At 51.4% G+C, this 14,939-nt stretch overlaps 1 protein-coding gene across 2 annotated transcripts; it reads left to right on the top strand.

Moving 5' to 3' along the window:
• Positions 1 to 5,043: 5,043 nt before the first annotated feature.
• On the top strand, positions 5,044 to 14,327 carry Krt84 (keratin 84). 2 transcript variants are annotated; one of them, XM_048449595.3, is made up of 10 exons: positions 5,044 to 5,670; positions 6,572 to 7,364; positions 8,487 to 8,695; positions 9,226 to 9,286; positions 9,869 to 9,964; positions 10,767 to 10,931; positions 11,051 to 11,176; positions 11,610 to 11,830; positions 12,246 to 12,277; positions 13,326 to 14,327. In XM_048449595.3, exons 2-10 carry the CDS (start codon positions 6,831 to 6,833, stop codon positions 13,658 to 13,660), a joined length of 1,779 nt encoding a protein of 592 aa, XP_048305552.3. In that variant the 5' UTR covers positions 5,044 to 5,670; positions 6,572 to 6,830; the 3' UTR covers positions 13,661 to 14,327. The 2 variants fall into 2 exon arrangements, with proteins under 2 accessions (XP_048305552.3, XP_085534759.2); XM_085678633.2 differs by lacking the exon at positions 5,044 to 5,670 and having other exon boundaries at positions 5,795 to 7,364.
• The last annotated feature ends 612 nt before the right edge of the window (positions 14,328 to 14,939 follow it).

Raw genomic sequence — 14,939 nt, 5'->3', positions numbered from 1 at the left:
GGAATCAAAATGTCTCCTGCTTGGTATGGGTTATGATACAGCTGAGGGGACTCATGAGCCGCCTTCAATAATTGCAGTTTAGGAACAGAAATGAATGTATACAACCCCGAATACAAGATATGCAAGTGCCCTGTGGAATAAATACGACACCATACAATTCATACCTAAAACCTGTACATCACACATTTGCAAGACTGTCTCCATATTAGAAGCAACACACGCATTGCACATAGGCCTCCCCGTTTCATGGATCCACACACACAATCTCGAGGAGCCCTCAGGGGCCGTCAGTCAAGCTTAGCATCCCCCAAGCCCGTGGTTCTTTTCCACTGCTCCTTTCCATTATCTTGGCAGCTCCCACCTGGGGAAAGCTTTGGAAATGAGGAACAGCTGGGCTGGGGGAGGATCAGGACTCTTCCACACCTCTCCTCCTTTCAAGAGGCTCAGAACCTGGAAACCAGGCTGGATGCCAGGCTGGATGCTAGCAGTTTCATGCTCCATGAGACCCTAGTACTCTTCCCTGCTGGCCGCGTTGATCCGAGTTCACCCCCTCCTCAGGAGCTTTCTGTCCCTGTGTCGCTCCTGCTGGGGCCAGAATGAGCCTCCTTCCCACAGTCACACACCCTGACCTGTGCAGAGCTGTAAGCTAGAGGACCATGTTACTGGGGTGATGAAGAGGCCCTGTTAGCCCCCAAGAACTCTGGGCCAAACTATAGAGCTCTAAATAATGCTCAAGACGAGCTAGTGACTGTGCTAAAAGTCAGTACACTCCTAGGTACGTATCCAAGAAAAACAAATGCCTATATCTACACAAAACACACACACACACACACACACAATTGTTGCAATGTTCATAGTACGCAACATTTGGAAAGAACTCAAACATCCATCAACAGATAAGCAAAATGCAGTGACCCAGCCAGCCAGGGTAATACTACTTTGTCCTTGAAAAGGAATGTGGTGCTAATGTATGCCACAACATCTCGAAGCATGTGAAGGAAAAGAAGCTGGACGTGCAATGGAATAGAGAAATCCACGGAGATAAAAGGTGGAGGGCAGTTGCTTAGGGCAGCCGGCCAGAGAGGAAGCTAGAAACCAGGGAAGCAGCTAAAAGGTTCTTTCTGGTGTGATGAAGGTGTTTCTGTATCAGTGAGGACAGCTGCAAACGCCTGTGACTAGATAGAAACTCTGCCAAAACCCCTTAAATAAGCTGCGTGTTGAACTCTGGTGCAATCAAGGGCAGTTTCGTGAGAACACAGACCTGGAGCACTGAATACAGCTGGGGTGACTGAGCTAGGATGGTGGGGGGCATGGAACTGAGGGTCTCACTTTAGTCAACAGAACCCAAAGCTCTCCAGGAAGAGGAGCAGGTGGCAGGCTAACCCGAACCTCAAAGCCCTGCAGGATTGTGAGGGGAGAGAAGCCCCTGGTGGGAGACTCAGAAGGTGGGGCTGGGGCTGGGGCTGGCCCTTCACGTACTGAGGGAGAGTCTCCATCTGTGCCCCTGTTCCCGTGCCTACCAAGCTCCCTGCTGGCTACTAAGCCAGGACTCTGGGAAAAGGGTTGGCCTGGAGACTCTGATTCTAGGTCAATGGGGTTCCTAAGTGTGTTTTCTGGAGAAGGAGCTCCCTAGCAAGCACAACCCGCTGTGCACACCTGACTCAGACCTGGTCGCATCTCAGAGACTCAGCACAATCTCCAGATTTCAGCAATCAGGCACTTCCTGTTGTCTCACAGTAACCCATTCTCCATGCTTCTGTGGGAGGTGACTCAGGCAGGCATAAAGTGCCCCCTGGTGGTGACCTGGTAGTTCTCATTCCACTCTACTCGGGGACACCTCCCATTTGTGCAGCACCTGTGGGTGCTGGAAACAAGAGGGCTCACCAGTCCTGCTGGATGGCAGGAATCCTAGTTCCTCATTGAGGATCCCAGTAAAGGCAGACCTGTGAGGAGGATGGGAGGACCTGGAAGTGAGCTCTTTACCCTGTGTCTGTCTTCCTAAGTGTCTCATAAGCCTGTGTTCCTCTCCCTGTCCTGTTCCATGAGCTTGTTCCCAGAATCCTCTGCTCCTACTCCAACAGCCCTTCCTCATGCCATCACCTCCGTGGCCCCAGGCTCTCTCACTGCTGCCTCTCTTCAGCGAGGGTTACCGAGAATACAGAAGGAAACCCAGGAGCTTGGGTTGAGACAATGGCTTCAAAAATGGCGATATGACTCTGGAGGCTGTGTCAGGAGGATCGCAGAGTCAAGGTTCGCACGGAGCACCGATCGGGTCGTTCTAGGCCAGCCTGGGTAACCGAATCGAATGGGGAGTGGGAACAGAGAGCAGCGATAGAGTACTTGCCTAACATGCGCAAGGCCCTGGGTCCAGTCCCCAGTACAGAATGGGGGAGGGAGAGGGAAAAAAATAGGGGAGGGGAGGGGAAGAGAGAGGGAGAAAAATAGGGGAGGGGAAGTAAAGTGAAAGGATGAGGAGGGGGAAGAGAGGGAGAAAAGAAGATGGGAAGGGAAGAAGAGAAGAGAGGAAAGGGGAGGGGAGAGAAGAGAATGGGAGAGAAGGGGAGAGGAGAGGAGAGGGGAGGAGAGGGCAGGGGAGGGGAGGGGAGGACACTGAGCAGAGGAAGGGAAGCTGGGTCACCAGAACTGAGCGAGCAAGTGTCCGCACACACACTGAAAATGTGGAAGCCATCGAGTGCCACACCTGAGAGGAGCAACATTCCCACTCTAGGGAGCTTACATTGAGTAGGCAAGGAATTTGAATCCAACCTGAAAAAACATATCCTTCTGGTGGGTAGGGGTGTCACCCCATAAAAAGGGGTCCCTTTACCTCCTCTAGGGAAACTTTGGGTCCTCAGTCTGAGAGGGCACAGACAGGAAGGTGCTGGACAATGGGCTTCCACCTCCAACCCACCCAGCCAATTTTTTTTTGGGGGGGGGGAGGGGGCACAACTCTAGAGCTGGCTTTCCGGGCTGGAGCAGGTCTCAACATGAGAATCTCCTGACCAGAACCTGATGCTAGCACAAACTCAAGCCCAGGCAAAGAGGAAGCACTTTGAAGAAGGTGGAGTTAAGCAAAGCGTCCTCAGCATCTGGGCTTTCCCCTCCTGCCCTTCCCACACACACCCACAGACCCAGCCAGGCCTACCCAGGGTTCCTAGGCCTCGCCTGGCTAGCTAGGAGGGGATTCCCCTCTCCTCCCATGCCACAGATAGTATCATGATGACCCAGCAATCGAAGCTCAGTCACACTGCTGAGCAGAGGCAGGTCTCTGGGATTACACCCAGGCTTCCTGACAAAAGAAACTGTCGCAGCAGCAAAACCTCCAGCCCAGAGAGAGCTGTCAGGGCGACTTCTCCTCCTGCCTCCACCCACCAGCCCCGAGAACACCACTCAGGACTGTGTTACGCATCATGTGGCGAAATTATGTCTCAGAACTCTAAAGTGCTGATGGTGGCAGGGTTGTGCTTGACTGGCCCAGTCACTCACTCCCACCTTTCCCGCTCAGGGTGCAAGGAAGTCAGGTGATGAGCATCTTGTCATGGGAATGTGGGGTACAGTACAGAAGCTGGGGTGGGGGCTCATCAGAAGTAGAGGGAGGACTGGGTCAGCAGGCGACACCAAGAACAAGTATGAGGAAGCTGGACTAAGCAGGCCCCTGAAGGTCACGGGCACACCATGTACCAGGGTGATATTTGACTGCTACACTATTTAGAATGGCTAGGGTGTGTTAGTGTTGAGGCCGGGGTTTTTTCGTACCCACCTGTCCAGAGCACACTGTGCACAGCCACACTGCTGCAGGGTGGGGAGAGTGGGTAGCCAGTCCACCCGACTCAATCAGCTGATGCAAGCTTTCCTTCCTCTGCTGTCCTTCCTGCCACTTGTCCAGCTCCAGTGGAGTTCTCTTGTCCCCTTCCCATTCTCATGTGACTCTGCTAGTCTTCAGGCCATGTGGACCCCTTTCCTCCAAGCAGGTGAACACAAACTCCAAGAATCAAAGCTGGAGAAAGATCTGGCTCCATCCCGTGAGCTCCCACATTTCTGTACCCCTACCATCTCCAGGGTCATATCTTTCCACGCTGACGCCGGGAGGCTCCTCTGCCTAAAATAACCACAGAACCAAATGCCCAAATGCCCATCTATCCTTTCTCTGTCTGCTTTGTTTTTCTATGTTTAACTCTTGAGATGCATTCGTTCATTTACCAAAACCCAGCAGATGTCTACCCATGCCCTCCCAGCATTCAGTGCGGGAAACACATGGTAGCGCTGCTTCCTAGAGCTAGCTCTCCTGACAGGCATACAGCAGACAGCTGATCACAGCCAAGCTGATGCAGAGAGTACCTCAGGTGGTAAGGAGTTCTTAGGAGAGGAGGAAGCAGGGGAGGAGGGGAGGGAACTCCAATAGCAGGTGAGAAAGTGGCCTATGGATAAGCACCTGAAAGAGTTGATGGAGCTCTTAGAGGACAAACAGCCCCAGGGTAAAACAGCACATGAAAGCTCAAAAGTGGTAGCTCACACTTTTAGTCCCAGAACTCTGGAGGAGGCAGAGGCAGGCAGATCTCCGAGCTCAAGGCCAGCCTGGTCTACGAAGTGCGTTCCAGGATGGCCAGAGATACACAGAGAAACCTGTCTTGAAAAGGAACAAACAGAAGCAGGAAAGGATAAATGTCTGCAGTGGGGAAGTCCCTCCTGAGCGGTGGGAAAGCAGGGGCGCTGGGGAGGAAAGCAATGAGGCAGCGGGAGCACAAGTGTTGACAAAGGGACCTCAGAGTCCCTCCAGAGAGGCACTGGCTCTGAAGGCCCTCAGCAAAGCTATGGCATGGTTAAGTAGGTCTTTGAAGGACTCCTAGACTATGGTGTTAAGAATGGTCTGAAGGAACAGGGTCAAAAGCCAGAGACATCCCAGGAATGTGACTCAGTAGACCCACGGAGGAGCAAGCAATGGACCCCAGCTGGCACAGCCCCCTGGGCTAGCAAGCACATCGGGTCCGAGTCTGCTGATGGTGGGTGTGGATGAAATGGGTTGGTTCCAAGATTATCACATGGGCTACTGTAGACAGTGAGACTGGAGAATAAGAAATATAAAGTAGAAAGAACTAGGGGAAGTTTGGGTTGCGTTGCTTGAGGCGCCTGTTTAATATCTAAATGGAGCTATTGATTAATATATATGCTTGGGGATCTGGGGGGATGGCCCAGTGGTTCTTCCAGAGGACCCAAGCTCCATTCCTAGCACCTATACTGAGCCCATAACCCACTCTAACTCCAGCTCCAAGTGATCCAACATCCTCTTCTGGCCTTCATGGGCACCTGAACTCTGATGCATATACCTTCCACACAGATACACACACAGGCACATACTAAAAATAAAATAAATCTTCAAGAGGACACAGCGTACGGGGCAGTGTGAGGTGCAGGCATGCGTTGGTGCTCACTGACAGGCAGAGTATTTAAAGCCCTGAGTCTGTGTGATGTCAGCAAGGGGTGATCACGGGCGAATATGAGAAACAGTCAGAGGCTGACCTGGGAACACCGGGTATGTAAAGCTTGGACACGTGACTGGCTAAGAAGACTCAAAAGGAATTGGAGAATACAGTGTCTGGAATGGAGAGAAGGCCGTGTTTGGAAGATAAAGGGGAGTGAGGGAGACCATGAAGGCCGCAACAGAAGCTGCTGGTGAGCCTTACTAGAAGTATTCTCCTGTTCTTTATTTTCTTTCTCCTCCTTTAGACTAACAGCTGACAGAAAAATACTGATATGACTTGGTGTATACACACACACACACACACAAACACAAACACATATATACATACATACACATATATACATATATGTAGATAGATATATAGATATCTCAATCATTCAAACACATGTTTACCCCAAGCATAAAGCAAGGCCAGGCACTATAATGTAAAAAGCAAACTGGAGCTTGGAGTCCTGAATATCTGTAATATTGCCAACTGTGATCAACTCCACTGGCTTATCCAGGCCCTTTCTGCTTCGTTTCTGTAACCCAACCAAAAAATTATGAATGATTCGAGGAACCTGTGAGGATAGGTCTGTAACTCAGCTCCAGGATATGCCTGGGGCTTAAAGGTGAAGGCTCCAAGCCATGTGGATAACTCTACACATGCTGCCTGGGACAGAGTAGAGACTGAAGAAGAAAGGAATGTGTCCACACCAGCCCCAGTGAGGTTTACTCTAGAATGAGCCCCTGTAAACAGTCAGACCATGAAGGGAGAACCCTGCAAGGGCCTTCTGAGCACTAAGTCTATCCGCACAGACGCAGGATCTCTCTTCTCTCTGTAGGATCTCTTCCTTGAGCTATGCATACCGTGTCTCCTATGCACTCCTCCTCCTGCCTTGGGAGAATTCGCTCCGGATACCCACATTCCTCCAGAACCTCTGCCTGGAACTGTTGACATTCTGACTTTCTGGTGGTTAGCCACACTTGGGCGGGGGGCCTTTGTATTTACGAGCAAGGCAAATTAATATCCCCATAATGGCAATTGTGGTGGACTTATAGGGAAAATAAGACTATAATGTTTATGTGTTTATATGTTTTTAATATTTATAGGTTACCTGCTCCAGCCCACATCCTAATGAGACTAGGTGTGCCTGAATTGGTTCACTGTGAGGGACGTTATAGACAAGAGTTTCTGCTAACTACCCAAGCTCATAAATGCCTTTAAATAGCTTTTTTTGTTTTTACGAGGCCAATCCTCATGTCCACAGACACATAAAAGGGGTGAGAGGGATCCCCTAGCCTCACAGAGACTCTCAGCTCCGGCTCACCCACTGCATATCACTCCTCAGCAGTCATCCACTAAGCCACCATGTCCTGCCGCTCCTACCGAGTCAGCTCTGGTCATCGGGTGGGCAGTTTCAGTTCTTGCTCAGCAATGGCCCCTCCGAATCTGAACCGCTTCCGGACTAGCTCTGTCTCCTGCAGGAGCGGGTCTGGCTTCCGTGGTTTGGGTGGCTGTGGGAGTCGGAGTGCCATTCACTTTGGATCATCCTCACCTCGGATCGCAGTTGGGTGCTCTCGTCCTATCCGCTGTGGAGTTGCTTTTGGAGTTGGCTCTGGTGATGGCAGTGGAGTTGGTCTGGGCTTTAGGGCCACCAGTGGTGTTGGCCTGGGGTTTGGAGCTGGCAGTGGCCTTGGCTATGGTTTCGGCGGCCCTGGCTTTGGCTACAGAATTGGAGGAATTGGAGGCCCATCAGCCCCCTCTATCACAGCTGTGACTGTTAACCAGAGCCTGCTGACTCCACTCAATCTGGAGATCGACCCTAATGCCCAGAGGGTGAAGAGAGATGAGAAGGAACAGATCAAAACCCTCAACAACAAGTTTGCCTCCTTCATTGACAAGGTACCTTGCTGGATGACCCCTGGGATAGGCACTGAGAGTTAAGGGGTGCCAGGGTGCTCTTCCCCTTCAAAAGGGCTGGCCCTGGTCTGAGCCATTGCTTTGGACCTAAAGCATCTGCCAAAGGCATTAAGGGATTGGTGGCTTGTAGATTGTTCTTCACTGAGAATAGACAAACCAGAGGAACTGCTTGCATGATGAGACAGACTAAGACGCTGGCCACAGATTCTGGAGAAAGGGAAGATGGTCCAGCCAAGCCTGCGTGTATATGGGCAAACCAAGCCCTATTTTTTGGGTACTTGAAAATGTCTCCTACAAAGGTGGAGGCTTCAGTCAGGTGTTCGATTGGCTCCTACATGAAATATTTCATCCTTTAAGATCACGGTGTTCTGAAGGGACTGTTTATAGTTCCTGAGGCGTATGATCTCATCCATTTAGCCTCGGGAGAGTGGAGAATGAAGTGGAGTGATCTTTATGTAAAAGACAAAGAATTCATGCACCCAACATAGGCTACCACGATTTGGTTGATATTGAGGGAAATACAGATGGCAATCAATAGCTGATATAGAGAAATAATGATGTGAATTTTACAAAAGCAGAGACCCAGTTGACTGTGTGTGGATGGAGAGGAGGCTTGGTCTCTGGAGTCAGGAAAGAACCTCTGTGAGCTCATTTTGCCTTGGAGCCAAAGAGCTCAGCGATAGAATATTGGAGATGCTGGTCATGGTGTGCAGTCCCGGGTAGCCACTTCCTGCAGCACAATGACCCCCGATGTAGTCGCTACTCCATGTACTTTCCTGGGGTTGGCCGGTGTCTGCTCTCAGATACAGGCAAGCCCAGCCAAAACTCATCCTTCGAGCTTCCTCGTGACTGACTGACACTTTGCTTAGGTGTGGAGGGGAGAAGTGGTACTGAAATGCCTTTGTAGCAAAGCGTAGCTGGGTGTGAGGAGAGGGTCACAGGCCTGCCCTCCTGGCTTCTGATGAGTTAGAGGCACAAGAAAAGCCAGCAGAAGGAAGAAGACTGATAGTACACGACCGAGCCTTCACTGGCCGTCTGGAGAAGTGGCCTACACAGGTGCACTAACAAGCCCTTTAATGTATTGCCTTTGCTTCTTGAATGTAGGTGAGGTTCCTGGAGCAACAGAATAAACTCCTGGAGACAAAATGGAGCTTCCTCCAAGACCAGAAATGTGCCCGGAGCAACCTGGAACCTCTCTTCGATAACTATATCACCAGCCTGAGGAGGCAGCTGGATGTACTAGTCAGTGACCAGGCTCGGCTGCAGGCTGAGAGGAACCACATGCAGGACATCCTTGAGGGTTTCAAGAAAAAGTGAGTATGCCTGGGCACTGTATTTCCAGAAGCAGAAGCCCAGTGCAGGTGAAATAAGATTGTTATTGGCTGGAAAACCAAGCTCCAGGATGCAAGGAGGACAGTGGTTTGAGAAGTGAGACAAGGAAGAAACAAATTTGGAACGACATGGGGTAGGGGGGTGTTCTTAGCACTGCCTGAGGAACGACTAAATTGACTCTGGAAAGGAGGTCTTTCACTTTTAAAGAAGCCCCCACACTCAGCACTGTGTCAGGTCCTACCTCCTCTGTGCTCAGCTGCAATGCCTGAGTTGTTTCTCACAGAGTAGTATAGGAAGGTCCAGATTTTCAAACCCTATATCCAAGTTGAGAAAGTAGAGGATTTGAAGGGCCACTAGCTTAGAGAAAGTTCTAAAGAGAGGACTGACATATGCTACCCTGTGAGTAGCAATGGAGATCCGTGTTCCTCAATAAACCAGGATCATGTTGAGGGATTAGTGAGAACTTGGGGGTAATGTGAGTGAGGGCTTACCCTCCCCTCCATGCTCCCAGGTATGAAGAGGAGGTGGGATGCCGAGCCAACGCTGAGAACGAGTTTGTAGCTCTGAAGAAGGTAAGGCACAGCAGGGAGTCCAAGGGAAGGTCTGTGTGGAGTCACGTGTCCTCCAGAATCCCAATCCCAGCCCCAGCAACTTCTCAGACAGCCCTGCAGTGGCTGAAACTGCTCATCCAAACAACAGAACCCCAAAGATCATATCCGGTTCCCTTCAAAGTTTTGATTGGACCACGGATGATTTGAGTTTGGGTGCTGTGAGTTTGAAAAAGATGGATTCTTAAGTTTCTTGAATTACCAAGGCTTTCTTGGTTATTAAAAATCAATCCATTTATTTGGTGTGCACTGGAAGGGTACATGTATGCCATGGTGTGTGTGTGGACAGCTTGGGAGAGTTAATTCTCTCCTTCTACCATGTGGGACCCAAGGATTGAACTCATGTCTTCAGGCTCCACGGCAAGCTCTCACCTCCTGAGCCATCTCTGCAGCCCCTTTCTTTGCTTTTAAGTGGGTTTCCACATGGCTATAGGGGAAGAGGGGCCGTCACAGTAGGAACGGATGGCTTCTCCTGCCCAGCTCCGGACCTCTAGGTGGGAAGGGTGAATAACAGAGGCAGTGAGCTCATCCTTCTTTTTTATGCAGGATGTAGACACAGCTTTCCTGAATAAATCGAATCTGGAAGCCAATGTGGATGCCCTGGCCCAGGAAGTTGAATTCCTGAAGGCTCTGTACCTGGAGGTGAGACTTGTCTTCTCTAGACATTCAAGGATGAGAGTGCTCAGCCTGCACGCCCTGGAGGCTGAGTCAGGCCTTTGGGTCTCCAGTGCTGGTTTTCTACATCTAGTTCCACTCCTGCTCAGACCTGCGTGCTCTCTGTCACCTTGTCTGGGGGATGCAGAAGGTCAGGGACTTCACAAGGCATCTCCACAGCCATGTTAGGCCTGACACTGACCTCCTGTCACCTGTGATCCAGATCTCCATTGGCCAACCTAAAGGATAGGTTTTGGCAAAATGAGTTGTCAGAAGGAAAGACACAAATCTGATTTAACTAGCCAAACCAATGCCATTTGTTTCCACGCAGCCTGTGTAGGCTGAAGAGGAATCAGCCAGAGCTGCAGGGGAAGGTCTCAGCAGGGTGGAGACTCTGGTTCTCTGAAGATTCTGGATCTAAGAATCTAGGTTCCACTGTGTTTTAAAATGTTGCTCCCTCTCAATGGACCATGACCAGCCCAGCCACCATGTGGGTAGATAACATGAATTTAAGCAGCCGTCACTGGTCACCTGGGGTCCCCCTGGTTTTGATAGTCACCTAAGCCAGAACAAGTACCCGGAGGTATACTCTAAGCGTATGACAGGGGTTCTAAAATCAGACTCAATTGCTTCTCAAGCATGCCCTTTTTCTGAGTCTCAGGCTGGATGGGGGTAGGTCTTGCAATGTCATAACTCAAGAAGCAAAGCTCCCTGTTTCTGATTCACAGGGGACACTGTGACAGAGTCCCAGCTGCTAATGGACCTCTGCCTTGCTGCTTCTCCAATACAGGAAATCCAGCTGCTGCAGTCACACATCTCAGAGACATCTGTCATTGTGAAGATGGACAACAGTCGGGACCTGAACCTGGACGGGATCATAGCTGAAGTCAAGGCCCAGTATGAGGAGGTGGCAAGGCGCAGCCGTGCTGATGTAGAGGCCTGGTACCAGACCAAGGTACCAGACCAAGGCCACAGGAGCCTGGGAGAGGGGGACAGGTGCCCTGGGGTGATGACTGTAGTCTGAGGTCTTCAACCCAGATTTCATGTGGCCTAAACACTGCATTCTGTTCCTAGTATGAGGAGATGCGGGTGACAGCCGGCCAGCACTGTGACAATCTTCGAAACACACGGGATGAGATCAATGAGCTGACCCGGCTGATTCAGAGGCTGAAAACAGAGATTGAACATTCCAAGGCCCAGGTGAGAAAGAACAAGAGAGAAAGCTACAGAGGGAGGAAAGTCAGGGTCCTCGGCTTTGAGAAGTCCCCAAGTCTGGTAGGTAAAGTTCCCATCAAGACCTAGACACAAACCAGAGGGCTGTCCAGAAAAAAATCCAAGAAAAGAGAAACATGGACCAGAAGGAAGGCCTGGGTAGGGAGGTAGAAAGAATAGAAGACTGGAATCCTTAGGTCTGTCTCAAGGCAGCAGAAACCCAGTGGGGACGGAGAGCAGGGAAAAACAATACTCCACCCCTTGCTGACCACAGTCACCATCCCTGGAAAAGCAGCCACCTAGAGTTCCAACCTAGGCCTGGCTGTCGGTTTCACCCCATCAGTAAGAGCAGCATTGCCAAGCCCACTGGGAGAATCCTGGGTCCTTAGCAAAGCCCACATGCAGACTTCCTTTCCCGCAGTGTACTAAGCTGGAAGCCGCCGTGGCCGAGGCAGAGCAGCAGGGAGAAGTGGCCCTCAATGATGCCAAGTGCAAGCTGGCAGATCTGGAGGGGGCCCTGCAACAGGCCAAGCAGGACATGGCAAGGCAGCTGCGGGAGTACCAGGAGCTGATGAACGCCAAGCTGGGCCTGGACATCGAGATCGCCACCTACAGGCAGCTGCTAGAGGGCGAGGAAATCCGGTGAGAGCAGGAAGGAGTGAAGTCAGACTTCCAGAAAGGTTATCAAAATAAAGGGAGGGAGCCAGGTGAAGAAACCTGGAATGAGCAGTCTCTAGATAGAACAAAACATTCTCAGAAAATGTTAGCCAATTGCCTCTGACACAGGATCCGAATGGGCTGTCCTTACAAATGCGTTTACAAGCAATCTGCACCAGGCCATAGGCATTTTGCCTGGCTGATTAATTGGTTAAAATATAATAATAAGTCGCCAAATAGTTTAGTTCAACAATTTAGAGGCAATCTCTAGAAATACGATATGTTCCAAAATTGCGCTAAGAGTTGCTGGTGAGACTCACCTGCCCTGTCTACCCAAACAAGAAGCCCTCTGACAGAGAGCATAGCTCATGTGAATTTGTTCATTTCTTTCTCTCTCCAGGATCTGTGAAGGGGTTGGACCAGTAAACATATGTAAGTATCTAGCCTTTTCTCAGACCATTTCTTAAGGAAGCTCCTGAGATAGCTTGCCTGGCCAAGGCAGTCAGGGGCACAGACCATGGGGTCCCTGGACTGGGAGCGTGTCCTCCGCAGAGGCTCTGGAGCAAAGAATAAAAGTGGTTTATGGGTCTTAGATGTGGGAGAAGGTTCCTGGAAAGAGACTTGTGCCTTTCAATGGCTGTGTTTGCTGCCATCACAGAGACTTAAACGAAATGGGAAGGCCGTCAAAGAAGAAACTCATATTTGGATTGCAGGGATGGGGCAATGGAAAATGGAAGTCGTGCCCCTCCCCCAGTCCCCTGCTGCTTCTAAATAGAGCACAGGCTGGTTCCACAGCAAGCGTGCTATGTGCTGGCACTGCAGAGCAGGGAGAACCCCCGCGCTGTAGAACTCCAGTCTTCTTGAGAAGGGTAGTACTAGCCAGTGCCACGCTAATCTTGGAAGGACACCCGTGGGGGTGGGGGGGACGGGGACAGGCAGAGCAAACCAGATTTACTCTCAGAGAAGAGCCCTGATTTGCTGGGAGTCAAAGGGGCAGCAATGCTCTTCTGCAGAAGGTCAAACCCAGAGGTCACAGGGACGGCAAGGACTCTGGTGCAAAAGCAGAGAATGTCAAGCTTACACTCAGGGCTGCTTTAAGCAAGGCTTAGCTGGATTCCAGTCCTGAGGTATGGGCAGAGGTGGCTGGCCAAGACAAGGAGCTGGCAGCATTTCTTGTCTGGTAGATACTTGGAAACAAGCAAGAGTTGCACTATAACCAAAGAGAAACCACCCTGTGGTTCTACGAAGGCCACTGCTCCCTGGGTGACACGTCTCACTTGGCCTTTCAAATCCACCTGACATGGGACACAGATAAATAGTAGTTTGTGGACATTAATGGCAGTCGATCTGTGGGCAGAGGCAAATGCCCAGGGTTCGAGCGGCATCCTCCCCCTTCCATCTGTATGTAGCCTTAGTCTCTGAGCCACTAGACAAGCAGCTGGTGAGTTCTGGATACATCGCTTCCTTTTCTTCTCCACAGCTGTGAGCAGCTCTCGAGGAGGTGTGCTGTGTGGCCCCGAGTCCTTGGTCTTTGGATCCAGCCCCTCCCGCAATGCTGGGGTCACCTTCTCCAGCAGCAGTAGCGTCCGTACCACTGGAGGGGTTCTGACTTCCTCAAGCCTGAGGGCTGGTGGGGACCTGCTGAGCTCTGGGACCAGAGGAGGCTCAGTGCTGGTGGGCGATGCCTGTGCCCCCAGCATCCCCTGCCCACTACCCACTGAGGGTGGCTTCAGCAGCTGCAGTGGTGCCCGTGGCAACCGCAGCTCTAGTGTCCGCTTCTCATCCACCACTAGCTCTTGCAGGACCAGGTACTAAGAACCTCGCCCCAGATGACCACAGCCTGGAGAAGAACCAGCAGGGCCTCCCTTGCTTCTGTCCCCTGAGGTGCATAGACTCTGGTCCTGAGGGATCCCCAGCCACTCTTCCTGTCAGTACACAGCCCCAGCCATGTCCTCTTGAAGGACTCTTTATTGTGTAGACACACATCCACAGCCCCAGTGGCACTAGCTTCTCCCTAACTCCCGGTGTCTTTTCTTCGGATCACCTCCAGCCTTCAGTCACAGTAAATGTGTTTTCGGCACTGTTCCGGGAAGCGCTCCACCCGGGAGAAAGGGAGCATTCAGAGAAGCATGAGCACAAACCCCTGCGGCCTCCAGGTGTCCTTGGCCACTTCTTGTTCCCTCGTCTCCCCTTCCTTGGCAGAAAAGGCTTTGCTTTTCCCTTCCTTGGCCCCAAAGGACACAGTCCTTGGAGACCACAGGGACCCCTAAGTCTCCATGGTGGTTCTCCTCCCGGTGGCTCATCCGCGCCGGCTGTCTCATGGCTGTCGGTTTATCTGTGATACGTGAGTCTGCCGAGTAGGTAGGATGCATAAGGAGAGGTGGCTTTTCAGCTCTGGGTGTCTTGTCCTGTGGTGACATGAGGCCCAACTCTGTGCCCTGTTGCTGCAGCAGGGTTTTGCTGCAAACCCCAGGAGGGGTGGCTGGGGTGGGTGGGTGCCTGTTTGTACTGCTCTTTGTGTTCCTGGGTTTTCAATAAACTTGCCAAGCTAACTTCATGAGGATTCTGCCTGTTCATCCAGATCACACCGAGGAGGTGGCCTGTGGGAACCCACTAGTTCACTCTAAGGAGAGTGTGACCACAGCAAGGGCTGGTGTCCTAGACCCATGGGAAGAAAGAGTCTAAGCCTCCCAGGGAGGGTCTCACAGTTCTGGAAGGCAGAGGTGACGAGGATTCGAGGTTCTGAAAACAAGTGCCAGCCCATCCACTCTTCTCTGGGTCAGCATGACCTCTTCCTGACCATGCTGACTCCTTCCCTTTTCAGCAGCTCCCAGCCCACCACCCAGCCCTCTGAGATCACAGCAGTGATAGCCTCGTCTCTCTGCCCTCACTCGTGTCTCCATCCAACTTACTCAACACAAGGCTACTAGAGAAGTCCTTCTCACACAGAAAACTGCTCATAACCCCATTGTTTAAAGCCTTCAGAGGCTTCCCATTGCCTTCCGGAAGTAGCTGAAGCTCCTTAACATGGCATTCTGGTTCTGCGGAACCTATACACATACCCATACTCTGGGCCCTTCCCTCAACTGCACCC

The sequence above is a fragment of the Myodes glareolus genome, chromosome 19, assembly GCF_982192425.1.
Source record: "Myodes glareolus chromosome 19, mMyoGla1.1, whole genome shotgun sequence".
Lineage (NCBI taxonomy): Eukaryota > Metazoa > Chordata > Mammalia > Rodentia > Cricetidae > Myodes > Myodes glareolus.
The sequence above is the reverse complement of the archived record's forward strand: the minus strand, read 5'-3'. Positions and strand labels throughout refer to the sequence as shown.